This window comes from Oryzias melastigma, linkage group LG9 (assembly GCF_002922805.2).
Source record: "Oryzias melastigma strain HK-1 linkage group LG9, ASM292280v2, whole genome shotgun sequence".
NCBI lineage: Eukaryota > Metazoa > Chordata > Actinopteri > Beloniformes > Adrianichthyidae > Oryzias > Oryzias melastigma.
Genome location: NC_050520.1, coordinates 32,570,650 through 32,597,767, shown reverse-complemented (window position 1 = coordinate 32,597,767; position 27,118 = coordinate 32,570,650). Strand labels below are relative to the sequence as shown.

The window sequence follows — 27,118 nt, the reverse complement described above, 5'->3', positions numbered from 1 at the left end:
GTAATTGCAAAAGTTTTGTTTGTGCCTAATTTCACGCAAAGTGGACGTCTAAATGCTTTTCTACAAATATGGTAGCGTTTTAACATGCTCGTCAGAAACACGGAACCTTGTGAAACGTTCCGCTTCTTATTTTCCGCTATCACCACATTCTCGTTACACCATATTCCTGAGGCATTCAAACTTTTTGCAGAGGGCCAGATTTAACTTGCATTATTTGAATCATTATAATAACATTTAGTGCAAATGTTAGTTTATTTCATTTTATTTTATGCTATTGGATAATTTTCAGTTTTTTATAAAACATTAAACTGTTTAAGCTGCTTAAGGAAAATGTTGTAGACACCATTTTCTACTTGATTACCGAAACCATAAAATAAAATAAAAAATAGTTTCATTTATTTAAAAAAAATCACACATTGGGTATCACAACCTTTAGCGCCCTCTGGTGGTAAGGAGGGTAGTGACCAGAGAAGTCAGGTGGATAGTCAGCTGATTCCACACAGGAAAGGGAAGTTCGGCAGCAGTGCTGATAAGTTGTCTTGTTTGTTTTATCTGATAAGTGAACAATTTTTACTTAAAGGATGTTCAGCGGAGACGACGAAGACGTTGACTTCTTGTCCCCCACGGGAGGGTACGTTTGATTCAAACTAAACCAGTTCTTCCTTTAGCGGGGAGGGGCTAACCTACTGACGGAGCAGGTTAGCTGCCCTTTCTCCTGCTGAGCTAGCGCGTGTTATCATTAACTCTAGTTAATGCCCCCTTAATGCATTTAAATGCCAACTTTAATGCCCCGTTGGCGGATCTGTGCCGCAGCCTTTGCTATTCCAACACTTGGTTATTATTTGCTCGTTTGTATCTCATGTTTTTGTCTGTAGTAACCTGCTTAAAATTGAATATGACACCATGATAAAAGACTCTTCAATAGATTTAATTCAAAATGTGCCACTCAAAGACTCAGCACAAAGAAATCAAAACAAAAGGAATACTGAGAAACTAAATGGGAATGGGATATAAATTGAGAAAAAATATATTTTTTGTTAGAATTTTAAAAGAAAGTCAAAATTAACATGTTAAGATGTACAACTTAATGTGGACATGCTGTTAAAGTCTCGTGATTTTTTTTCTATTTTGTGTCAAAGTATCTGAAATCATTTTTATGATGTTTGCATCATACTTTAAGTCTGCTTTGTTATATGCTTGTCATCAGGCCTTTTGTGTCAGCATACTCATTGAAATGCAGTGTCTGCACGTGTTATAACCCAACTCATCTAACCAATTTGACAAGTCAGTTATAATCAATAAATCAAGCTAACCAATATATTTTTTAAGTATCACAAATTCAAAGGCAAAGACACTAAGCTCCTGTTTAATTAAAATTTTAACCGTCAGAACTTTTCTTTACTGATCCTCATCAGGCGTTGATTAACAAGGTAGTGAAGTTCCCATAGACTGTACATAAGAAGTACTTTTACAGTCTATGGAAGTTCCACAGCAATAGAAGTTAATGCTGTTCTAACGATCACAGTTTATTATGTGATTGCCAAAAAATTGACATTTTGTGTAGTTTGTAATTTGTGCATTCACTCCTACTGTTAACAATACAGGGAGATTACAGTAATATAACCAAACTATTCTGTCAGTGTAATTCTACAAAAAAAGTATTTCAGCAAAGGAAAAAAATAGTTTTGGATGACCTGATATTAATATTAGCTATTTACCAGTCTATTACTTACCCCACTCTTGAATGTAGAGTTCTTCTATCTGTAAAGCTTCGTTCACATCGCCCTCGACAGTGTGTGACCACTTCCATTTCACATGTTAAGTGAAAGTTTGACCCAATATGTTTTTGTCGGTTATGATAATAGTTAGACTTATTTAGTTTATTGTTCTGATGCACAGAAGGTTCAGAAATATGTTCAATGAGAAGACACCCACAACGAACAAGACAAAGTAATGCAGCTGATGGTCACACAGGACAATCACATGAGCTATGAGCCCATTTAAGAGTCAATATGAAGAGACAATATCCATAAGCAGACACATCCAATGGGAACAGACATACACAATCAAGTGATGAAACTGCTATCAGGAGAGGAATCCTATAAGAAGAAAAAAGACTTTTGATTTAAGAGTTTTTGTAAACATTACTGCTACAGATTATCATGATGTCCCATACTTTTAAGGAAGTCAGTGAACTTAAAGGAACGGATGGAGGAGGATGTTTAGTCCCTAAAAGAACCTTCAGCTTGTATCTGTTCGCTCAGCTGCTGGACAGGACAAGATAAAAAAAAAAAATAAGTAGATGATGTAAAGATGTGAAGATGTTCCGTGGAATCACGTATATCTGATGATGTAAACTCCATCAGACCTTAGTTTGGTGGTAAACAAATGATCTAATAATTGTGCGGACAGCAGAAGAACGATGGCTAACATTTAGGGATTTAGGTTACTACAAACAGTGATCTGTCTTAGGAGGAACAACATGAAGCTATAGTTAGTCTGGCCGTCTTTACTGATGCAGACGGAGCTGGTGACACTGCAGACAGACTACAGGATGTTGTGTGAGCCTCAGCAAGAAAGTTTAGCAATTAATAGATGTATATAACCATAACAAAACATAATAACCAATCTTGTCTAGTCATTTATTTTCAATTTAATCTTGTGGACTCCCCTAAGACTTTTTTTTTAGGTACATTGTCTTTAATGTCCATTTTTACAGAACATTTAAAATGTGTGTGACCTTTTGATCATACCAAAGTGAGAGGAGCTGGGGTTTCATATTAGAGCACTTCAACTCAACAGTCAGACACTTGATGTAACCATCCTACTAGAGCAATAAAGATCATTAGTTAACTGTGACAAGTTTTCCGTGTTGAATCCACAGGATTGTGGTCCTGCTCAGATTGTTGCCCATTGTTAAAATCTGTCTTTTTTTTTTCAATAAATGATGATTAAGGCTGAAAAATCAAACACTGCACTTGCTGATTTAAAGTAGATCAGTACAGTTACTCCAAAGAAAAATTAAATAACATTTAACTAGTGATCAATAGTTATGGTAACTTAGTAAAGTGTTGCAATTCCAGCATTAGATCATCAGTAGGGTGATCTGACCTCATGCTTTGTTTGTGTAGCCTTTGTGCAGCGTAACCTCTGCAAATACCACTATCTAGCCATTTTTACAACATTAGACTTCACCTGCCTGTAGCCCAGATGATCATTTTTGAGACGAAGCACTAAGATGACTCCATTTACTGTAGTAAATTGTATGTGACTTTTGTTTTGTTTGTCCAGAGCCAAGTTGGCCTCCTTGTTTGAACCAGACCAGGAAGCCGGTCGGGGCAACGGCATGTTTCAGTACACAGCTCCCAAACAGCCTAAAAAGGGTTCCACACCAGGTGAGACTGATGAAGACGTCAGGAGTTGATGTCCGCTTGATGAGGACACTGACAGGAACTTTTTTTTTTATCTGTTTGCAGCAACAGCCAATCAAAATCCAGCTGGACCTGTGCCTGGAACTCCAGCAGTGTTGGTTGCCTCAGCAGTTCAAGCCTTCAAATAGTATGTTGGTATTTTGTCATCAGGGAGAGAGAATGCAAACTTTACGCAGGAGTTCTTTTTCCAGTCCATTCATGCTAGCATGTGACTTTTAATTCAATCATTCAAGTGTTATTAATCAAAGAAAAGTGCAGGGAAATATAATAAAAAGGAGGGGAAATGGAATATGGATACCAGCACTGTTAAAAACAATGATCATACAATATTAACAGCCTGAACATTAATAGTGTGCCTCAATAATAATAAAATATAGAATGAATTAAAATGCAGAGACATCCAGGAGATATAGGCAGCCACCTTGGGCTCATCCTGCTGGAGAGGGCGCCAAATGGTGGCACAGTCAGTTAGCGCGTTTTCCGGTTGGAGCCCCAGCTGAAATGCCTAAATCTAACACCCTGCAATGGGCGCCAAATTCGTTTTTCGCCTAGGGTGCCATGCCGCCCAGGCCTGAAAAAAAAAGTATTGTGAGTTTTTATTTTCACATGTTTTTGTTCTTTGTAGTGAGAAGGTCATTTGATATACTCTATTTTTAAATTCTTAGTTAGAGCTTTGTTTATTTGTTACCTTATGTACACAGCCTAAAAAAAATGAAAAATTCCTAAATTAGCTAAGAAAGCTACCATGCAACTGAAATATTAGCTAAACTCAAAAATAGCCAAAAAAAACTTTATAAATAAAAATAAATAGTCCAAAAAGCTAGCAGAATGCCATTATAACTTTCAACTTCACTACACTCTGACTCCATATAATATAAAGTAACGACTAATCGACCAATAAATTAGTTGTCGACTATTTTAATAGTCGATTAGTCGTCGATTACTTGAATAATCCTGGCAGCCCTACTAAACATAAATCCATATATGATGATTTGGGAGTGAGAATGTGTTGGATAGTTGTGAGACAGACTCCACAATACAAGGGAGACGCACCACAAATCTGACTCAAGCCGAGTGAAAATGTATCTGCTGCTTTGTCTTGACCAGTATTAATGGACAATACATGAAGCAGGGAAAGCTGGGAGCTGCCGTTGTGGGTAACCACACAGCAAAAGAGGTCAGAGCTCTACAACTGATCACTTCCTTCAGAATCTGGGGCAATAAATTGGTAAAAAAATAAAATATTTTCTTCTTTCTTCGGCAGTACAAACTTCTTCTGTATTTGAGCCAGCAGAAACAACTGACTGCTGCAAGAATCCACATGGGCTTCATCTTTACTGTGAGTAAATCTCATCGTGCATAAAGAAAGATGCGTGAAATAAATAAGTGCACTAAGAAGTTCCTGGATTGTCTCTTCTGCAGGTACAGCCTAACAATTACTGCACTTTTTATGATGACCAGAGGCAGAACTGGTCTCTGATGTTTGAATCGGACAAATCGTCGTCAGACTTCTGCAAAGAGGTGAGCAACCGAAAAGCCTGCAGCAGCCTTACGGAGGTCGTATATGGGTGTGTGTAACTAAGGTTTTAAAAGGGTTTAGGTGTGAAATGTTCAGCTAGTCCACTGTCTACCTCTTCCCTTCCTGGTTGCACCAGCTCACAAGGATATGTGAAGCCAATTGACATTAGCAGATGAGTCCGTAAAAAGCAGACGTGACATGTGATGTGGGGATTGTGAACCATGTAAAGACATGAGCTTTGGAAAAACAGCATCTTTGTGTGAAGAAATGGTGGCAGGACATACTGTAGGGCCTTATTGCTTCATAAGGAGCTGTCATGTGGCTAAAGGCTGTGAGTATAATCTGCTAGAGGAACCAAGTATTCTTAACAAAGTGGATTCTATGTAAAAATGCATTTAAAAATGACTACAATATGTGCAGCAACCTTGAGATGTTCACACTCACTGAGGACAGTGTGAGGTGATAGGAACATATTTAAAAACTCTTGAGGAGAAATAGTCCGTTTATTTCTTCTCATACTGGGAATGAGGTAGGACTTTACAGTAGCACAAAAACTCATTGAAGTGAAATAAGATCCTGGTCTACTCTGAAGCCAGACTTAGATTGTTTTCCTTCAGAGAACTTTTGGTTGACTGCTGCTAATGAGTTTCACATTTTGGCCAATTAAGCTATCCTGACATTAATCCCATTTTCTATGACTCATCTTTCAGTTCTGACTGTGATTAAAAACTGAAAACAGACTGACAGCTTTAGAGGAAGATCTTTATTCCAAGCCTGTCTGGATATAATTTTGGGTTTATCTCAACAAGCTCAAGTATAGTATAAATTATCTTAAAAAACTGTATTGCTGACTGTATAGTCAAAGTAGGGGTGTGCCAAAATATCGATATTGCGACATATCGCGATATTTACTCCTGCGATCGATTCTTGATGGGTTCTCACAAGTATCAATATTTTATTTTCATTTGAAAAATGCTAAAAAAGACAAATAGGGATATATTGTCCTAAAAATATGTGTTTTTCTACATAATATGAGTTATTAGAGATCATTTTTATCAATTATTGCAGTAACGGGATATCATCGATATCGTGAGCCATGTATCGCATCGTATCATAAGGTATCCAGTGGTTCTCAGCCCTAAACCAAAGACAGCATATTTGTTAGAGTAGTGTCACTGGTGTACCCCAGAATTTTTGTCATGGCTCAACAAAGGTTGAATAACTGTTTCCAGTAGGAGGGTGGTACACAGGTAACCCCAAACCATGACACTTCCACCACAATGCTAGACTGTAGAGAAGAGGCTTATTATATATGATATGATATTTTAACCAAATCTTCCAAGTATTTACGTCACCCCGTTATTAATCCATTTCCGAGTGCAGTTTAAAATCCTGGTTTTAACATATAGAGCTTTTATTATCCGAGCACTGGCCTACATATAAGACCTTGTGCAGCCTACACTCCCAGCAGGTCTCCCTATGAAACATGGTTTTGGACTGTGGGAGGAAGCCGCATGTACTTGATCCTTCTTGCTGTGAGGCGAGAGTGTTAACCACTGCTCCACCATGCACCCTGCAAGTGAACGCTGATCATTAAAATTCATATTTACAGAAATGCGTGTAATCTCTTTTGTAAGACACTGTATCTAAGAACTCAGATTGTATCTGTCTAAATCAAACTCAGCTTCTTCTTTTTTTAACCTGTTCCCTTTCTGATCAGGTATGCTTAGCAAAAGCCAACAGCGTGGCCTGCTTGGATTCAGTGGTGATCCAGGATCTGTGTCCTGGTGAGGGCAAAGCAGTGGAGACTGGAGACTCTCTGGAGGTGGTGTACACAGGCTGGCTTTTGCAGAACCAGGCCATTGGACAGGTCTTGCACTAAAATCTATATATCTTTTTTTGGATGGTACTGGTTCCAGGATGTACAAGTTATCCTTATTTAAATACTGTTGCAGATGTTTGACACCAACCAGAACAAAGACAAGCTGCTGCGACTCAAAATTGGAGCAGGAAAAGTCATCAAAGTAAGTCCATAGCCACGATGGAAAATAGGAAAATAAGACTTCTTAAATAACTTTCATTATTTTACCCTCCAAAAAAATATATTTTGTCAAAATTATACAAGTTAGAAATGAGCGCAAGTTAACATCGGGTCATTCATAACAATAAAATAAAATGATCTGGAGGGTCGGATATTATTACCTGGAGGGCCGGATCCGGCCCCCAAGCCTTGACTTTGACATGTATTATAGATGTTTCTGTTATAATCATGATGTCGTATAAATAACCATCTTGTTTTATTTTTTTTCCAGGGATGGGAGGAAGGGATGCTTGGCTTGAAGAAGGCAGGCCGCCGTCTTATCGTGATCCCACCAAGTCTGGCTTACGGTTCCAAAGGAGTGCCTAACCGAGTCCCCCCCAACAGCACGCTGATCTTTGAAGTAGAGCTTCGGCGGGTAATTTTTCAAGCTACTTGTATTATTTTTGACACTTTTGCTCATAGATATCTATTTTATTAGGAAAAGTCCATTTATTGTTTTTGTGGAAAATAATAAGATAGTTATTTTTTTTAGAGCAGTTTGATCCAGCTGGATTTCAGGTGTTCTGCTCGGCTGGAATCTGCTCTCAGGTGGAGGCGTGTCTGTCTACTCTGACCTGCTCGCCTCCTGCATCAGTGGTGGGCGGGACTTTCACATTGAACCACTGAGTTTCTGCAATTTTTAGACAACGCCAGTGCTCATTCTAAAAAAATCATGTCAGTCCCATTCCAAAATGAAATAATGGTCGCTTTTCTTATTGTTGGATTTCTAATAGCAGACAGCTCTGTTAGGCAGTTCGATTGACGTTCATCTTCCATCTTATTTATTAAAATAAAAAACTCTTTTGTCCAAAAACTACAAATAAATGCCAAATTCTCTTTTAAATTGACTAAAATCTCTATCACATAATATTCAAATAATACGATGGAGTATTAAGGGGAGTTTACAAACATCTTTTTTCTTTTAATGACGACCTTAAATCTTGCAAATTTACAAGAAAAAAGTCGTAACTGTTAAAATTTGAAAATAAAGTCATATATTTATGACTTTAAAGGTCATAGGCTATTTTTATGACTTTTTTCTTATAAATTTACAACTTTTGTTCTTGTAATTTTTACGAGATTAAAAGTCGTAAAGTAACGAAAAAAGAACCAAAGTTGTCTGTTTATCAGAGCTGTGCTCAAAGATGAAGGACATGGAGGATCTTGTGAAGCTTTATTTCCAGATCAGTGTCAAAAACAAAGATATTCCGAATCTTTTAGCGACTCAAAATAAAATTATTATCTGTGGGGTTGACTTCGGAAATGCGGAGAACTGTAAAATAAAGAACACGTTTGCAGAGCCACCACTTTATTCTGTCCGTTTAGTTCACATTCGCAGAAGCCCATTTGCCACCTTACGTCATGTCTCTGTCTTGCGCAGAAATACCACGAAAGGAGAATGTAGACAGTGTTGCATACCCGTAAATTTATAAGTCGTAGAGTTACGAGAAAAAAACTTGAATCCTCACTTAAAAGCTACAAATGCCATCTATCCATCATCTGAACCTGCTGAACCCTATCCAGGGTCACAGGGTTTTGGGGGCATTTATCCGATTACTCTTTAAGGACCTGAAACCCTCTGAAACTTTTTATTTTTTGTTGACATTTAAAGAAAAGGTCATTTGAGACTGTTTTTCCAGGCCAAGTTTTCCAAAGACAATCTCTCTGATGGGTCGAGCATCAGCTCCAGAGACTCTGCTTCTCCCCTCCCGGCTCACACTGTGGAGAGTTTGGTTCCAGAGCAGCCAGTACCGCCAGCTAATTCTGCCTTAAGCAGGTCAGAGTGAGATTTACTTACGTCTGAATGAATGGTCAGCACTAATTTTCCTCTAGACTATAAGCTTTTTTTTTTTTTTTTTATAACCTCAGGGAGCTACCACCTCGCCCAAAGTCTAACTCTCTGAGTGAACAACTTGCAGTAAGTACTGCATTCATCTAATTAAAAAAGCTGACTTTTATTTTTTAACCACAGTTGTTTTTGTTTTCAGAACCCTGATGCCACCAAAGCCAAGCTAATTTCTCGCATGGCAAAGATGGGGCAGCCCATGTTGCCATTCATGCCAGAAGCTGCTAATCAGCCTGAATCCAGTGACTCTGAACTTGAGGCCAGTTTCTCGTTTTTTTTGCATTCATACACTAATATTTACACTAACTAGTGAAGACGATAAACATTTGTAAAAATTGTGTTCATTTTTTAAAAACATTAGCAGAAAATCAATTTATTTTTGTTTCGTGGGACTTTCTGAGTACTGCTGTGAAAATACTTCTTTAGTGGGTTTTAATTGCATTTTTGGTTCTGACTAAACGTTGGTTTGTTTTGATTTTCAGGACCCTGGTGGAAGCAGAACAAAAAATTATCCTGCAGCTCCGTTTCCTTCGATGCAGCCGTTCACAGCTACTTCTACACCTACACCTGCCCACGGTGAGCATTGTTTTTATGTCTTTATTTGTGCAGCATCAATGTGCTCCTATTAATGGACCATTCCCTCTGTAGTACATTCTCACCCAGCGCCAGCGTCCGCCTTAGTACCCGTCATGACTTTGATGGGCTCTCAGTCCGAGCTGCAGAGCAGTTTCCAAGTGAGTACTGTTTACTTCTGAGTATTTGGTAGCTTGATTCTTTTGTAACATCTTTTCTCACGCACACAGACTGCTGTGACTTCATCTCAGATGCCACCAGTCAACCACGTCTACCCAACACAAACTCCTGCATACGTAGGTAAGAAACCAATATCCACACCTTATATCTTTAGCCTTAAAGTCCCACTCTGATCATCTTTTGATCTATTGTAAAAATGTACATGAATCAATTTTCTGCAAGTGGATGCATCAGAACGGGGAGGAGCATGGAGCTTGTGTCCCGTCCATCATATACTGTGACAAATACGATCTTTTTCAAACAGCAGTTTTTCATCTGCACCTAGTTGGCAACAATTTGTATTAAAAAAAATACTCAGAAATGTAATTTTAAGCTTAATTTTCTTTCAAAATGTCCTCCATCATCAGAAAAAAACAGTACGAGAACATGTTAAAAACGAGTGTGTCTTAAACCCCAAGTGAAGATTTAGTGCTGTAATAGCTGCATCCTCATTGGTCAAAAGTAAAACTCTGAGTTTGGAACAAACTTTAATCCCCTCACAATGTCTTCTTTAGCTCCTGGAGACATGACTTCCCTTTTGATGATTGAGGCCCGCCAGCAAAACACAGAAGTTCGGTTAGCTGTGGGAAAAGTAGCAGATAAAGTGGATCAGCTGGCCTCAAAGGTAAAATACACTTTACAAATTCATCATTTACCTTTCAAAGGAATCTCACATCTAACTTGGATTTTAATTGCTTCCACAGATTGATGATCTTCAGAGGCATGGAAGTCATTTCTCTAATGCATCTATGACGATGGAGACCACCATGATTGTCAATAATATTCAACGAATTGTTCAGGTATTTTAGTGGAGAGTCTAGTTTGCTTTGGAAGCAAAAGCTGCTTTTTCCTAACTCAGAACAGAAATATAAATATTTGGTAGTAAATATTACAGGCTTGAGAACTTCATAAATACAATGCAATCTGGCAGTGGGGTTTATGGCTTCTTAATCTATTGACAATAGTATAATTGACCAATCAGAAGTGCTCTGTGCTGCAAATCCCACCTTAAGCTAAATTCATACTGAGTATGTAACATTTATCCTATGGTGTTCACATTAGAAAAGCAGGGAGGGGCTTCTTCTTTTTCTTTATTACTGTTTACCAGCGCATGCCCGCCACCTATGGCTGGAGGAAGTTTGGTGTGAAATGTAGACACCATGCTAATATAGTGAATCTTGCTCCGTACTTTCTTTTATCAGCTCTATTCCAATAGATCACATGTGTCAAAGTCTAGGCCCGGGGGTATACCCGGCCCTCTAGATCATTTAATTTTATTGTTATTAATGACCCGATGTTATCTTGCGCTCTTTTCTAACTTCTATCATTTTGACAAAATATATTTTTATGGAGAGTAAAATATTGAAAGTTATTTAAGGTTTAAGTTGATTTATTCATGAATAATATTCCTGTGTTTTTATTATACATATTTATGTTAAAACCTTTCAGTTTTAGAATAAAAAAGCAAGCTTTTTAGACTATTTTGGCTTTTACTAAGAATTTTTGGCCATTTTTGGAGTTACGCTAATATTTCAGTTACATGCTAGCTGTTTGAATAATTTAGGCTTTTTAAAGTTTTTAGGGGCTTTTTTGGAGTTAGGCTACACTGCAAAATTGTTGTTGTAGATTTTACAATAATTTCAGGCATCTGGATGCCAGAAATTATTGTAAAGCATTTTACAGCTTTATTACTGTAAAATGAAATACAGTAGAATTTCTGTGTTCTGTATTTCAGTTTACAGTAATAAAGCTGTAAGATGAATCACAGTACTCAAATAGTTTTATTCCTGTCTGTTCTTATTCATAATTGTTTTGAAAAGTTACAGTTTTAAAGTTTTAAAAATTGGTATCCTGCTGTTTTGGTATTTATTAAGAGTTTTTTGTGGCTATTTTTGAAGTTTAGCTAATATTTCAGCTACATGCTAGCTGTTTTGTCGAATTCGGGCCTTTTTTAAAGTTTTTTAGGCTATTTTGGAGTTAGGCTAATATTTACACGCTAGCTGTTTTGGCTAATTTAGGCTTTTTTTCAGTTTTTTAGACTATTTTGAAGTTGTTGTTTTTTTAGCTACATACTAGCTGTTTTGACTGACTTAAGTTTTTTTTCTTCTTTTTTTTTAGTTTTTGGGATAAGAGTGCACCCTTAGAATTGTTTTGATGTCTTCATTTTACAGCATGTGACTGGTTCTGTCTGCTCCTTCTGCTGGTTTTAGGAAAATGAATGTCTAAAAAAGGAAGTCTTTGAGAAAAACTGTCGCATTGAAGAGCAAAACAATAAAATCAGCGATCTCATCAACCAAAACCAGAGGTGGGTTTGACTGTTTTGGGGTTTTATTGAAAATAGAAAATTACAAAATAAAAGGAAAACAAGTGTAAAAATTATGAATGAAAATGTGAATAGTTTTAAAACTATCTAACTAAGATGTAGTTTTTAAGGTAACACGATCAGACATGCAGCTTGCTGAGGTAATTCTGCAGGTTATAACTAGACACTGTAGAAAAATCCAAACACGAACAAATAAACAGATTTTTAAGAACTCCTTATATTCACCTGTCTTAACTACATAATGAAATATTTTAGAGAAAATATGCTTACTTTTGTTGATTTTCACGGTTCAAACATTACCAACACTATTTCTGGTTTTACTTTCCAATTAACTTTACTTTATTTTGAAAAATGAAAAACTCTTGTAACGCCCACAGAACTGATCTTTGTGAAGGAAATGTTAAAAATATCAAATCAAATCAAATATACTTTATGTAGCTGAAGGGAGTTTTTTAAGCAGTTCTACAATGTACAGTTAGAGAACAATGACTCCATGAAGGTTCTCACTTCTTCAGTTAACATTATCTTAAAGTCCAGTCATTCACTGCACTTTCTTGAATGACCACTCATCTAAGTAGCTGCATTAGACTGAGTGCTCCTGGGTTTAAGCCGTGCATAACGTCCACCATCCAATTGCAGGAAAAGGAGTACTCGCAGTCCTGCAGTCGGGTGGTTTAAGCCCCCATCCAGCCCCCATCCATCCTTTCAATGCTCATTATCAAGCAGGGAGACACTGGTTCCCATTTTTAGAGTCTTTGATATGACTCTGTCTGGATTTGAACTTACGACCTTACAGTCTCAGGCGGACACTCTACCACAAGGCCACTGAGGTGATAATTTGCTGGATTGTTGGGTGCGGTGTTGCAGGAGTTCTTTGTAATTAATAAACAGGAGACGAATTGTGTCTTAAGGCCTCCATCATCGTTTGAATTCTGTACATTTTGGTCTTCAAATGAGTGTCCTTTAACCCTTTGACCCCTGAGGTGTCGTCGGGGACGCTAAAACAAAATCAACTGTAACTTTTCAACCATTAACACAATAATTCCAGTAGATCCTGAAGGAGAAAATCAAAGAACATGAACACTGGAGCTCCAGTGTTAAAGGGTTGAGTGTGAATAAACACCAGAAACTGGTCCTGAGCTCTTGCTGTTCAGTTTCTCCAAAGTACAGCTCTGACCATTCCTCACCGCACTGTACTGGATAAACAACACTGCTTCCTTTATCTTTGGGGCGAACCAGCTTCTGCCTCAATGTGTCGGTAGGTTTGAAATGTTTCTGTCTTGGGACTCTTCCTCAATATTCGTCCTGGCGCGAGATGATACCTCGTTGAAGGCCTACATGGGATGAAACTCTTCCATCCTGTTTTTCTCTTCTACGTAAGGCCTTCCAATTTCAGGATTCATTTATTCATTTATGTTGGGTTGTACCCGGCTCCACTCAGACTGATGAAGCCACTTGGATGAGTGGTAAAACATTTCCAGAAAATAGACGTCTAGATGCCAAAACTCAAGATAAAATGTGTTTTAAACCAACTCTGACAATATTAGCCCCTTGAGTTATTATCTCTCTATTCAAAATAAGTTGTCTTGGCTTAATGCTAATATACTTGTATATGAGTTGTATAATAACATCATGGTGATGGTTTGTTGTTTGGTAGGTGCCTGGAGCAGAGTCATCTACTGATGGAACAGAGGAACGATTCTCTCAGAACATCCAGCAAATACAACCAGACGCAACTTCTGCAGGCTGAGCAGGACAAGGTAATGCTGTCCTTTTTAACCCTTTTCTCTTAAGATTATCTGATTGCTGCTATGAAGCCTTTTTGTCTTCAAAAACCTGTACAATTAGATCGGACCAAGAAAAAAGAATAATGCACAAGAAACTACATACATTGTATATATAGTCTTTGACAGTCATATCTAATGATTTTGGGTCAAATTGCTGGAGGACAGGGGTCTGCAACCTGCAGCTCCAGAGTCACATGTGGCTCTTTCATCTCTCCATGGTGGCTCTCTGGATGAAGAAAAATAAATTAATGGTAATTTTCAAAAAATTTAGAGTTCTATTTTAGCAACATGCTAATGTTTTTGCTAATTTGTTGTCTACTGGAGGTTTTAGGCTAATTTAGAGTTTAGCCTATATTTTAGCAACTTGCTAACATTTTTTGACTAATTAGTTTTCTGAGCAATTTTATGCTAAATTGGCGTTTAGCTAATATTTTAGCAAAATTCTGATGTTTTCAGCTAATTTGTTATCTACCGAAGTTTTTTGGGAATAATTTAGAATTTAGGTTCTATTTTGGCAACATGCTAACATTTTTGTCTAATTTAGTTTACTGATGAATTTTAGGCTATTTTGGAGCTCAGCTAGTAATTAAGCAACAAGCTAGCTTTTTTATACTAATTTGGAGTTTAGCTAATATTTTAGTAATATATGCTAACATTTTTGGCTAATTTGTTATCTACTTGGGTTTTTAGGCTATTTAGAGTTTAGCTTGTCTTCTAGCAACATGCTAACATTTTTGACTGATTTAATTTACTAAGGAATTTTATGCTAATTTGGAGTTTAGCTACTAATTAAGTAACAAGCTAGATTTTCTGCTAATTTGGCCTCTAGTAAAGGTAAAAGGTAAAGATATGGCTCCTACTCGGTTTTGATCAGTAGAAAACGCGCCCAAATGGCTCTTTTACTGTTAAAGGTTGCCGACCGTTGGTGTAGGAAAAGAGGCGAGAGAGATAAAAGCGGGAATTCATCATATTTAAGTTTCCTTTTGTTGTCTTACTATGAAAACCAGAAATTATTGTTCTATACAGAAGTTCAACCTGAAAAAGTTTTCAAACAGGAAGAAAAACTCCCCCCTCATCAGGGCCTCATTTGGAATGCATGTTTGATTTCCTTAACAGATGAAAGGCGCTAATAATCGCTGAAAATGTTATCAAGTTTTATTATTTTAGCTCATATTTTATAAATGTATAATGTTTGTTGTTTATAAGACTTTTTCTTTTCTAAATCATATTGAATCATTTCTTTTTTATTATTATTGTAACACAGAGTATTTGAAAGTATGATTTGTATTGACAGATTTCCTTTTAATTAGCTGGATGTCCTTGAACTTATTTTAAGTCCCCCCATTACAGTTTTTTTTTTAATGTTCTCAGTAGTGTTTTTAATTCTGATTATGACGTTTTTACCAAAATCCCACAACTTAAATGTCGTAAAAAGCCATCTTTCATGTTGATCTGAATCCCTTTGTTTCCAAAATTTTCTCTGAGGGGGCGTGGCTTTTGGTGCTGAGCTGAGCAGCCCCGCCCATGAAGGGGACTTTAACAATAGTTTGATTATTTGACTGACTCCAGTTTTTGTTTTCTATCCTGTTACTGTTATTTCTACTGAAAATGAAGCCTTTACTGGTGTCTCTTCTCAGCATGCACTTCCACTGGACTGTAGCTCATCCCAGGTGAGCCTGTTTACTCCAGGAACTTCCACCAGACTGTTGACCAGTCGTTGTTTCAGCATCAAACCATGAAGATGGAATCCGTTTTTACTGTTAGGGATGAAGTGTCAGGGTTTTCTTATAGGTTGTGGTTTGAACCCCCTGTGGGTTTAGGATCAGATAGGGGTTAAATACCACCAGGCTTTTGTGTCATGATCTTTAGGTGCCAAATCTGGCTGATGGGACATGAAACATCTATTGTTTAATCTCAAATCTGCTTGTGATTTGGATCCTGTCTCCGCTAGACTTTCGTTGTTCTCTGGAGCTGTCCAGAGTGGGAAACTGCAAGCAGAAGTAGTCATGTGACCACAGAGAGCACTTATCAATACTCTCATGTGGCTAATGTCAGGTTGGAGCATCCATCTTAGAATTGGTGCTGGAGATTTTGTTGTTGTTGTTCTACTGGAGAATTTAATGGTAATGTGGGCAACAATGGTGAAAACTGGAAAGGAGTGATTGGTAGGATTAGCCTTTCTGAACTAAGGATGTCCATAAGTTCATCTGACAGCAGTTCATTCTTTGACAAAGCTCTGAGAGCTCCTCTTTGTTGTTGAGTCATTGGATTTATGAACTGATGTTCTTGACTTCTAGGTTGAGCTTGTGATCCTATGAATTATCCTGTATGGATCAAATTGGCCATGAGGCTATGAACCTTAACAGATGGACATTTCTCTAACAGGGTGTCTCTCATCCATTAGTCAGGACATCTTGCCGCTTTGACAAGATCCACGTGAGGTAATTTGGACTTCTGGGAGGAATGCCACCCTCTACTTTCCTTGGGAAGCATTTTACTTTGCTCAACCTGGAGGAATCATTTTTGCAAGACTGGCTTGAGAAATCCTATTTACAGGCTGGCCAGGAAAGATGTCTGTCTGTCCCCCCTGAAGGACTTGAAAGGGAGATCTGAGATTTCTCACTAAGACTGTCCCACTGTGACCCTCTGAAGTAAAGCAGTGGATATCACCTGTTTTAGCAAAATAAAAGCTTCTGCTCAGAGAACAGAAAAATACAAGCTTTAGTTATATTTTTAGGAATTTTAGATGTAGCTGAGTGCAGTTCAATCTCATTACCGTCACTAGATAATCATTTAAATCATCCCTACTTCTCTTTTTTTCCTTTTTCCACACCACCACCACCACTACCATCGATTAACCATTCTATTTTACTTCCACAGGAGCATGCTCCTCACACCAGTAGAAACTCATCCAAGCTTTTATTATTTTTTTTCACTTCATTTGCTCCATGTGAGCTGGATTTTAATGTCAGACCACCTGGGTTGCATCTCCTTCTGTTTCTTTAGGTCCGTTTGACGGAGGAGTTGGCTTCCTCCATGGCAAAGGTGTCTCAGGTGCAGCTTGAAGCTTCAGCGCATCAGCAGAAGGCTGCAGAGCTGGAAAGTAAATTAAACGTAGCCCTCCAAGAGGGGGAGAACAGCCGCCAGCTGCTCGCTGCTCAGGAATCACAACTGGAAGGTTCGTTTGTTGATCTTTTTAGGTGTGTTTAGTGTAAGTTTGGGATTTTTGTATCATTTTCAGGTTGCAGCATGTAATAAATGGTTATGTAGCCCTTTAACAATAGAATCTGTAACATTTCCTAGTAAATTTAACTAGGAAGTAATGCTAAAAGTGAATAAATATCAAGCAAATATGGTTAACACTGTTTTGTGTAAATTATTTTTAGAGCTCAAGGAGATTGCAGAGAAGGCCAAAAATCAGTATCGCTCAGAGAAGCAAAAGTGCAAAGAGATGGAGCTGAAAATCACCAGTTTGGAGAAAGAGCTGCTGGATCTGAAAGCTGGTAAAGGAACCGCAGAACAAGTAAGAATGCTTCCTGCTCGCCGCTCTCTCACTAAAGTCAGGAATGCACGTGGATCATTGGAATTTTCAAAATGTCAGTGTTCACAAAGCCTTGGTTCTGCAGGCGCTGTCAGAGAGGGAGAAGAATTGGGAGGCGGAGCGCCAGCGCTTGGAACAGGAAGTGGAGGCGATCCGGCGCAGCAGCCAGAAGGAAGTGGATAACCTTCGAGCTCAGCTTCAGGAAGCTCGGGACAGCAGCAACAACAGTCAGCAGGTGGTTGGAGATGCTGCTACATTCCAGTTCTAGCCTATAAACATTAAGACATTAAGAATAAATGATGCATGGAAATTGTGTGCCTCTTTACCATTGACTGTATATGAAAACTGGATTGTGACGTCACCCTATTCAGTCGCCATTTTTTCCACAATACAGACCCCACCATGTTGAAACCAGACGACGTCTGCAATGATTGGTCTGAATATGTCTGAGTCAACGTTTCTATGGCAACCACTTTTGCCAATTAGCTTGATTTGAAAGCGAACTCGGGAGAATCAAACGTTTTGAATGTTCAACATGAGACCAGCTGCTTTTGAGGCATCTGATTGGTCAGATCGTAACTTGAATAATTTGCACTAAAGAAAAAACATTATGAAAAGATGAGGGTTATCAAGAACGTGCTTAAAAAGCTTCTTGTAACCAGCAGGTACATCCTGCCTAAATCGCCAAGGGGGAGGGTCACTCAATCCAGTTCTCATGTACAGTCAATGGACCCGAACACACATCTGTATCTTAACCTTGTTGCTTTCTGGTTCAGGTGAATAAGTTGGTGTAAGTTCTGGAGAAGCCAGAACTTCTCTTACCATAAAGTTTTAGTGAACTTTAACAAGTTTGAACTTTTAAACATTTTTGGCTTATAGTTTTTGTCAAACAGATTAAAAAATTTTGGTAAAGTTGGTTGGCAGAGGATCCAGATAACAGGTTGGTTTTATGGTCTTTATTCTTTTATGCTGTGAAAAGTAAACTGATTTTTACTGAGTTGAAACTGTTTACAAAGGCGTTAAAAAGATAATTTCCTCAGCTGTTATCTGTAAATGAAGAACTGAGTTCCTTCATAACTGTTTGCTGCTTACAGGGTACGGAGCACAGACGTCGTCTTTGTTGGCAAATTAAACCTAAACTCTTTACTGCAAATCTCCATAAATAACTTGAACTGCATTGAGATGTTTTTGACAAAAGCAGTGCTAATGGATAAAATATAATCACACAGTGCCACCATGGTTCCTTACTTACGTCTCCCTTACTGTCTGCTGCAGGCTCTATAAATCTGTACAAACAAATGTTAAATTGGTGAAGATGTGTCAGCGATAGGCAACTCCAGGCTTCGAGGGCCGCTGTGTCTGCATGGTTTCCAGATGTCCAAGCCCTACTCATGACTGATTACCTGGTTCAGGTGTGTCCAGCCAATTAGAACTTATCAGAGCAGGGTATGTTGGAAAACATGCAGGAATGCAGCCCTCGAGGTCTCTGACTGCAGTCATGCATCAGTTTTCACCAATGATTTGGTCTATTTTGTGTTCATTTAAACACATTTTAGAAATTTCTCCATGCCATTTATTTGTTTGACTCTGTCTGGCGTTACTTTGACTTTTAATCCATCTGGCTGCTGTTTATTGAGTTTTCGTGTTGTTATGGTTTCTCATCTTAGAAAATACTGTAGTTGGTATTTTTTTGCAGGTTCAAACCTATAATATTAAAAATACACATGAAATTATAATTTTGGTGTTTAAAAATAAAGACAGGCAGTGGAAAATTGTCATGCATCCAAACTATTTCTTTTATGGTGATAGGGGTTACCTACTGTATATCACTGACGGTCTCCCTGGTCTTGTCTCTCTGTCAGCTGCAGGAGCTGGAGGACAAATGGAGGGGAAAGTACGAACAGATGTTGGCTTCAGCCAAAGCCCTGCATCAAAAGGAGGTGGCAGAGTTGAGGGACGAAACGGAAACGCTGCGGGATGAGTTAAAGCGATCACAGGAACAGGTGAGAAAGGTCATCTTGATAAATTCTTCAAACTCATTTCTTCATCTGTGTAAGTAAACTTCCAGTGTGATCAATTTTGTGTGCTCAGCTTCATGCATTTCTAGTTATTAGCATGTGACATGTTTCAGACTATAAGTCACACGTAAGGTCGGCATCAGCGCTTCTTCTTATGTGTTGCTGTTAGTAGCAAATACTTATGCACACACCTACATTGCCCTCTGGTGGTTGTTAGTGAAAAAATAACGAACACACGAGTCTTTTTATTTATTAAAAAATCACAAATAAATCACACCCCCGGCCAAACTATGCAAAACAAAAACGCAACTTCTATTCTGAAATATATGGTAGGTTTAGAGAGGCCCTGACTCAGGAGGCCCAGCCTGCTTGATTTTTTATTTATATATTATTTATTTCCATCGAGATAACATTAAAAACCTCAGGTTTAACTCACTGTCACTGTCAATCACATATCCAGACCACACCTCCTTCGCTCAGCCTGCCTCCTCTAGCCCCCCTTTTTTTTTTTTTTTAAACCTGAGTGGAGTATGCCTCAAACTGTCCTGTTTGGTTACCCTTTATGATGTTAGATTAGGCTCACAGGCAATACAAAACCTGATGATGTGTCTTTTTTTTTAAATTGAAGTTTTAGACTTCAATCTAGTGCTGGACGATAAGACGATACAGAAAAGTGTCTATTTCTCTTTTATTGTTTTTATTTGTTTTTTTTTATTGCTAAATTTTTGTGCAAAAATGTGTTTTCACACTAAGAAACTTGAAACTGTTGTGCACTTCAAACAAATGTTTCTAAAGTCAGAGAAAAGTAAGTAAGGACAGTTTTGTCAAATTCTTCAGGAAAAAAATGAAAATATATTTTATTTCAGTATATCGTGACATATATTGTTATTGTGATGTAAAGTAATTTATATCATGATATACATTTTTTTTGTCCATCTCGCCCAGCACTACTTCAAACATAAAATCAAACTGTAGTTTCATTTGCCTGATGGAAATGGAAATACATGTTAAGATGGTATTTTGATGTATTTTATTCATTTCTATCTTCAGTGTTTGGTCCTCAAACAGCAGAAAGATTCAGAAGATCAGACTTCACTGCAGCAGAGCAGCCATAACAAAGAACTGCAGGAACTTCAGGAAAAAGTAAGACCAGGCTAAGACTTTCAGTATTTATGAATAGTTTCTTTTTCCATCCTTGTAACTAACACAAACATACGTCTTTAACCCCTTAACACCGGAGCTCCAGTGTTTGGGTTCTTTAATTTATTGTAATTCTTTAATTCTTTAACGACAAATCCAGTAGATTCTGAAGGATAAAAGCAGCCTGAGGAGCTACTTTTCTCCTTCACAATTTACCGGAAGATCAAACCCGCCCCCTCATTCGTTTCCACCTATCCCAGCCCACCTACATTTAGAATCACCTGAAAAGTGGAAAGATACTAAAGGGTGGAAAGGTTGCAATTTTTATAAGACGCCTGTTATTAGAACAGTCAAATCGAAGAGTATGAATGCATTCAAATGCTTTTTCATTTCTCCAACTTTTCCGTGAAGTACACCGACCTGCAGCGACAGGAAGTAGCCGTCAAAGAGAGGCTGGAAAGACGAGTGGCCGAACTGGAGAGGAGGCTAGTGGAGCAGGGGGGCTCGGCAGACTCTACAGCAGAGGTGAGACGTTGTTCAGGACATTACTGCTTGCGTTTTTGGTATTCATAAACTATATAGTTTTGGAAATATTGAGCAAAGTATGCCCCATGGGAACCAAATGAAGTCTTCAAATTTCAAAGGGTTAAGTAGATTAGCAACAAGTAAATATATTTAAATATATTCATGTACTATGTTTTCATCTTTAATAGTAATTTTAAAAAAATCTGGAGTTTACCTAATATTTTAGCAACATGCTAACGTTTTTGGCTGATTTGTTATCCACTGAGGTTTATAGGCTAATATGGAGTTTAGCTCCTATTTTAACAGCAGGATTACCATTTTTGACTTATTAAGTTTACTGAGGAAACTAAATGAAATTTTTGGGCTAATTTGGAATTTAGTTCATATTTAAGCAACACGCTAAATATTTTTGAAAAATTGGCCTATATTAGGGATTTTGTGGCAATTTTACTACAATTTTTTTCAGAAATCGAGGTCAACTTCAGCGCTTCTTTAATGGAATTTCCAGTCTTTTGTTCAAGATTAATGCATCTTCTTGTTCTGCCATCACAAAAAGAGCTGTTTGGTATCTCGTCTCACTTGTGCTGCACAGAAAACCAAGATTATACAGAGTAACCTGAAATCCTCTCATTTCATACTGGGTTATGTGGGGCCAAACAAGATTTTATTTGAATTTCTGTGAATTTGATCAGATTCTATAGCTGAGCATAGCCTGATTTACAGATCCAGCTCAGGCTATGGTCACATATCCTGAAATACCACCGCGCTGCGACCTAAAAGCAAGTTTTCAGCAAATTTGACAGGTGGCGGCATTTGTTATCGAGAGGGAATTGCATTTATACATGCCACATAATGTCTGGAGAGGTTTTAAGAAACAGTATAAACTTGATGGCTACCAGATGATTTTTTTTTTTCTAACATTAGTCAGTGAATACCCGGGCACATTTGGCGGTTGTGTGGTGGCAGTCCAGTAACGGAGGGGATGACCCCATCCCGAAATCTGGCAACACCTGGGCGGCCGTACTACAGATCACTAGCCGGCAGCCGCTCTGATTTGTCAATGTGTGAATGTTTCCGGATGGTGGGTGTCCATACCATTTGACACCAGCCGCCTGGTAGCCGGGGGGTTTATAAAAGGCAGGCCATTCTGCACACCTGACAGCAGCCGTCTGCATTCATCATCACGCCAACAATTTTCAAAAAAGCGTGTGTGGAGCGGTCCGTCACATGGAGCACAACATGAAGCGAGTATGAAAGGATTTGTGATCATTTCAGTATTATGTGTAATTGAATCCTTTCTGTCCTTAAAATACCTTTAATTCATTGTGTAAAAAAAAAAAAAAAATCAAAATTGTGACTTTAAAACTGTGCATCGAATCGTGGCTTGACTGAATCGTTACGTCCTGACCTGTTATGTTTGATCAGGCTGGTGGTGTCTTCCTGCAGGTGAAACGTGTGATGAATGGAGTATTTCATTCCCTGAGGGCAGAGTTCGACCTCCAAGAATCGTACAGTGGCAAGGTGGTGCTGGGAATTATTGTTACGACCATTAAGGTAAAACCTTCTACTATTAAAATAACCACCGTTTCAGATAGAACGTGGTGTGAAACAACTTATTTCCTTTCAGTCAAACCTATAAACACTATGGAAAAAGTCAAATCATCGTTTATTCGTGGGTGAAGAAAACATAAAAATGTCATTAAAAATTGAGGAATGGACGGACGGATGGATGGATGAAACCTAGTTAGGATATTTAGTCATAAATTGATTAGAAAAATAATAAATAAAATAAATAAATAAATCCACACACATCATACATATCCACATATATACATCCATATGTAAATGGTGTACATAACAGTACATGACACATTGAATCAATTAAATATGTAGTTTGTCAAATGGATAAATGCTTTGTCCAAAACTGATTAGAGTTAATAAAATCGATTAATCGATCTGAATCGATCTAAGCTTAATAGATCAATAATCGATCCATAAAAGTAGAGATCAATCTACCACATAAAGCTAAAGTCTCCTAGCTTGATGCTAACGTATAATGGGATTTCCCATAAGACAGCTAATGCTAACGCTCGATCAACCTAAACCCACATTGCTGACTAAATGAACGTCTTTATGAACTCACATGCATACATTTTCCAAACTCTTTTAAGGAAGTATTTTTTAAAGTAACCATTTGTGGTCTAAAGCATAATTTTTCTTCTGGAATAAGGTGTAATTCTATAGCGTGATCGCCACCTAGTGGCCAAACTCAAATGCCCTCCAGGAGAGGCAAACAATTGTTGGAGCTTCTCTGAGAATCCATGTAACACTGTTTGATAGTATCAATATTATTGCACCAATACATTTTACAGTATGTAAACTGTATTAGATTAATATGAAAATCTTGAAAAAAATATTTAAAGATTATTAATGTATTTCTAAACAAATATCCCTAAATGTTTAAATTGAATTGAATCAAGTTGAATTGAGTGAATCCAAAAAAAAAAAAAAAAAACAATCAGAATCGAATCGACCCCGGCTTCTTTGAACTGAATTGATTCTGGAAATTATTGGGGATACCCAGCCCTAATACTGATTTATTGATGTGTGTCTTTACAGAATGTAACTCTGCAGCTGCTTGAGGGCGCAGATCGCAAATCCAGTCGCCAGAAAGAGGAAGTGAATGAAGAAGAAAGTGAGGATGTGGAAGACGGACAAATAAAACACAAGAAAGTGTCTGCAAATGGACAAAGAGATGTCAAAGAGAGAGAAACAGTAGAAACGGGGAATGCAGTTGAGCTAAAGTCTGAAAAAGTCAGTGAGTCTGAAGGTATTCAGGAAGCTAACACCACACAGAACCAGACAGAAGTGTCGCCTGATTTTCATGCAAGCACTAAGGTAGAACCAGCAGAACTAGAGGTGGCAGCGGAGTCCAACGAGGAGCCGGAGCAGCACTCTGCTGCTGACTCCAGCAAGGAACCAGAGGAGCCGCATGACAAGCCTGAAGAGGCTCCACCGGTTGAGGAGCTGGAAAACAATTCTTTAGCTGGAGTTGAGGCAGAAAGTCCAGGAGAAACAAAGACTTCTCAGAGAACTTTTGAACCTCCAGTCAACCCTCCTCCACCACCAGCTGCTCTCCAGAACAGCTCCACAGACCACACTGAGTAAGTCCTGATACCAGAAACACAATGTCAAACAACAAGGAAAAGAAGAATTCTGACTGAATCTAGAAGAGGAGCAGATAAAAGAAAAGATGAGGAAGTATTTCAAAGGAATGAAAGAGTCCAGATGCTGACCAGAAACTCCAAATTAGGAAAAAAATTCAATAAATTAGCAAACATGGTATTAAATAGAAAAAAGCAATCAGTATTTATAAAAAAAAACCCTAACAGAGAAGTTTAATTCTACTTTACACCCTAAAGATAAAAAATATAACAATTAATTTGCATAATTAGTATAACAGCTTACTGAACAACACATAAAAATTCACCTTAAATATGACATTTAATATACTCTAAAAGCAAATTCTAAAACCTTGACTTTCCTGAGATGTATTGAAGTGTTTCTTTTAAGTAAAACCACAATAATAAATATTAGTTGCATAACTGTTATGATGTTATGTTAAAATACCTGTACAAAACATGTTCAAATACTCAAGGATGTTAAAATATGGCCCTGCGACAGACTGGCGACCTGTCCAGGGTGTACCCCGCCTTCGCCCTTCAGTAGCCGGGATAGGCTCCGGCACCCCCGCGACCCCGAAAGGGAAGAAGCGGTCAAGAAAATGGATGGATGGATGGATGTTAAAATACAAAAGTAACAGACAAAAAAAATCAAACTTGTTTGCCTTAAAAACACTAAATAAGCTAAACCTATAGTTTCCTCAGTGAGGTCTGATGGAAATATTTTGAACTTGAAATTAGGACAAATAATGTTCACAAATTAAATAAATAGACGTGTTTTATTATTGTTATTTTCCAAAAAGTTCTGCTCCAACTATATTTTGATGTATTTTAAAGGTGATCTTTTAATAATGGTTATGCTGTTTTTAGGTGAAATCAAAAAGCATGTGTTGTTTTCTAGGACATAGTTTCTGCAGAGCGGCAGGAGTTCATCAGAAATTCACCTTGGAGTTGTGGGCAGGACTATTGGTGGGGAAGTTAGCTTAGGTAATTTCCTATCAATCCTTTGTTTATGCTATCTCCAGCTAGCTTATCGCACTTCCCAAGCCAAAGCTAGCAAAGAAAAACCAGCGAGCAATATTAGAGCTATCCAGCCGTAAAGTTTTGAGCTAGATTCCAGCTCAGATGGGGAAAATGAAGACTTTAATGGATGTATTTGTCTGTGAGTGGATGTATCAGACTTGTAGCAGAGCAGGGAGAGTTTGACCCGTCCATTTTAGTTGCTGTTTCACAAACCAGAGCTTTTTCAAACTGTGGGTTATCATCTCCTAGCCCATATCGATTCGAATCAATAGACACTCAGAATCACACTTAAAATCTTAAAATAGTTTATATATGTCCTCCATCATGAGAAAAATGCTACAAGAACATGTTAGAAACACCAAAAACAACATTTTCATCAGAGTGGGTTTTAAACCACTGAGGCTTTTCAGTCAAATGTAATGAACAGAAGACAGTATAAAGTTCTGGAACAAAAATAAAGCCATTGCAGATAGAACAAACTTATTAGTATTTTTTCTCTTTTTTTCAAATAGAAAAACAGGTGAAGTACGTATGGATTTACAAACTAGTACTTTTACTTTGAATGCAGTAAGGAATTAAAATTAGCAATTCATAATGATAAACCAAGACATATGTTGGGCTGTTTCAACAAAGAAACATTAAAAATTCTTACATCTAGTGACTTATTTCAAAATATGAAATGACAATATTTAGTTTTTGGGGCTTATTTGTGACTTATTGGAGTCAAAGCAGGGGATTTGCTTCAAAAATACTTGATAATTTTACTCTAGATTATTTTTTTTCTAGAAATTTTGTTCACAAAAAATAAAAAGTGGAGTTCAACAAATGTTTAGTACACACTAATAAATTGTCGGTTTCCTTAATCTATAATTCTATGTATTATTCTATTAAGTTACTCAGATCCGGAAGTAAAAACCAAATAAAATAAAGTACTTGACTTCACTTTCCAAATACGTCTGGAATTTTTATTCTCAACAAAACAACAATACACACAAAAACAACAAAATTTGGGGTTTTGATCCTGCTTAAATGTCCACATTGACTAGTTTCTGAAGGCTTCCTTGAAGTAATTCTAGTAAGAGTCTGAACTCTTTGGGTCTGTACTGTGTCCATGAATGTTCTCATGCTTCATTGTTCTCTTAGTGTTGCTGAGGGAGTCCGTGAACACGATGAAGAACAGGAACTTAAACCAGACACAACTTCTGTCAAACCCACGGCTGAAGACGAGGAGGAGGAGGAAATGGTGAGCAAAGATTCATAGACATAAACGTGTTATTCAGCTTCTTTTGTGTTTACCTCTATATTTTGGCAGACTGCTCACACTGTTTGTGGTCTGTCTTCTTGTATTTGTCTAGAGCTTGAAAGGATGTCCTCCACCTGCTCCCTTGTTTGGAGACGAAGAAGATGATGATCTTGACTGGCTAAATTGACGAAAAGAGAGTATATGTTTGATTTTATCTTCTTTTTTACAGAAAAAGGCTTGAATCCAGTTTGCCTTTAAGGTCAGGTGATGAGGAGGATGAGGCCAGTTCAGATGAAGGACTGGCAGTGGTTCCATCATTCAGCCACATCAGACAATAAAAGGCAGGATTTACATAATTAAATACCTTTACTTACAATTTGATTGAATGTTAAGAGTTGATCTCAAATTAAATTTGGAGTTTTAAGATTCCATACTTTTGTAAATGGATCTGTAGCAGGTTGTTCAATCATCAGGAATAATGTTGCCTTCAAATCAGACATTTTTAGAAAAGACGTGTTCACGTTTCCAACATGAATCATTTTCAAAATAATTTAAAAATGTGTCTGTATAAGTGTAGAAACTGTTTTTGTTTTCTTATTTCTAAAACTTTACTACTTGTGATAAGCATCTTCCTCTGACTTATCATTAAAATATTTTAATTAAAAGTA

At 37.7% G+C, this 27,118-nt stretch overlaps 1 protein-coding gene across 3 annotated transcripts; it reads left to right on the top strand.

Moving 5' to 3' along the window:
* Nucleotides 1-291: 291 nt before the first annotated feature.
* Nucleotides 292-27,118, top strand: fkbp15b (FKBP prolyl isomerase 15b). 3 transcript variants are annotated; one of them, XM_024275931.2, is made up of 30 exons: nt 292-631; nt 3,292-3,395; nt 3,477-3,558; nt 4,539-4,608; nt 4,696-4,770; nt 4,854-4,952; nt 6,671-6,820; nt 6,906-6,974; nt 7,263-7,406; nt 8,671-8,807; nt 8,900-8,948; nt 9,019-9,135; nt 9,359-9,452; nt 9,525-9,610; nt 9,680-9,749; nt 10,184-10,293; nt 10,373-10,468; nt 11,879-11,973; nt 13,649-13,751; nt 15,416-15,448; nt 16,785-16,956; nt 17,165-17,301; nt 17,405-17,554; nt 19,188-19,322; nt 20,388-20,480; nt 20,889-21,002; nt 22,449-22,556; nt 23,622-24,166; nt 26,351-26,450; nt 26,563-27,118. In XM_024275931.2, the coding sequence occupies exons 1-30, from the start codon at nt 582-584 to the stop codon at nt 26,635-26,637; spliced, it is 3,462 nt and encodes a 1,153-aa protein (XP_024131699.1). In that variant the 5' UTR covers nt 292-581; the 3' UTR covers nt 26,638-27,118. The 3 variants fall into 3 exon arrangements, with proteins under 3 accessions (XP_024131699.1, XP_024131698.1, XP_024131700.1); XM_024275930.2 differs by having other exon boundaries at nt 293-631; nt 19,182-19,322; XM_024275932.2 differs by lacking the exon at nt 15,416-15,448 and having other exon boundaries at nt 294-631; nt 19,182-19,322.

Bases quoted from the DNA above. Each gene is read 5' to 3' on its own strand.
- fkbp15b (XM_024275930.2), top strand. From the start codon at position 582: ATGTTCAGCGGAGACGACGAAGACGTTGACTTCTTGTCCCCCACGGGA. The intron at 632-3,291 runs GTACGTTTGATT...TTGTTTGTCCAG, and splicing joins TTCTTGTCCCCCACGGGAGG to AGCCAAGTTGGCCTCCTTGT. The intron at 6,975-7,262 runs GTAAGTCCATAG...TTTTTTTTCCAG, and splicing joins GAGCAGGAAAAGTCATCAAA to GGATGGGAGGAAGGGATGCT.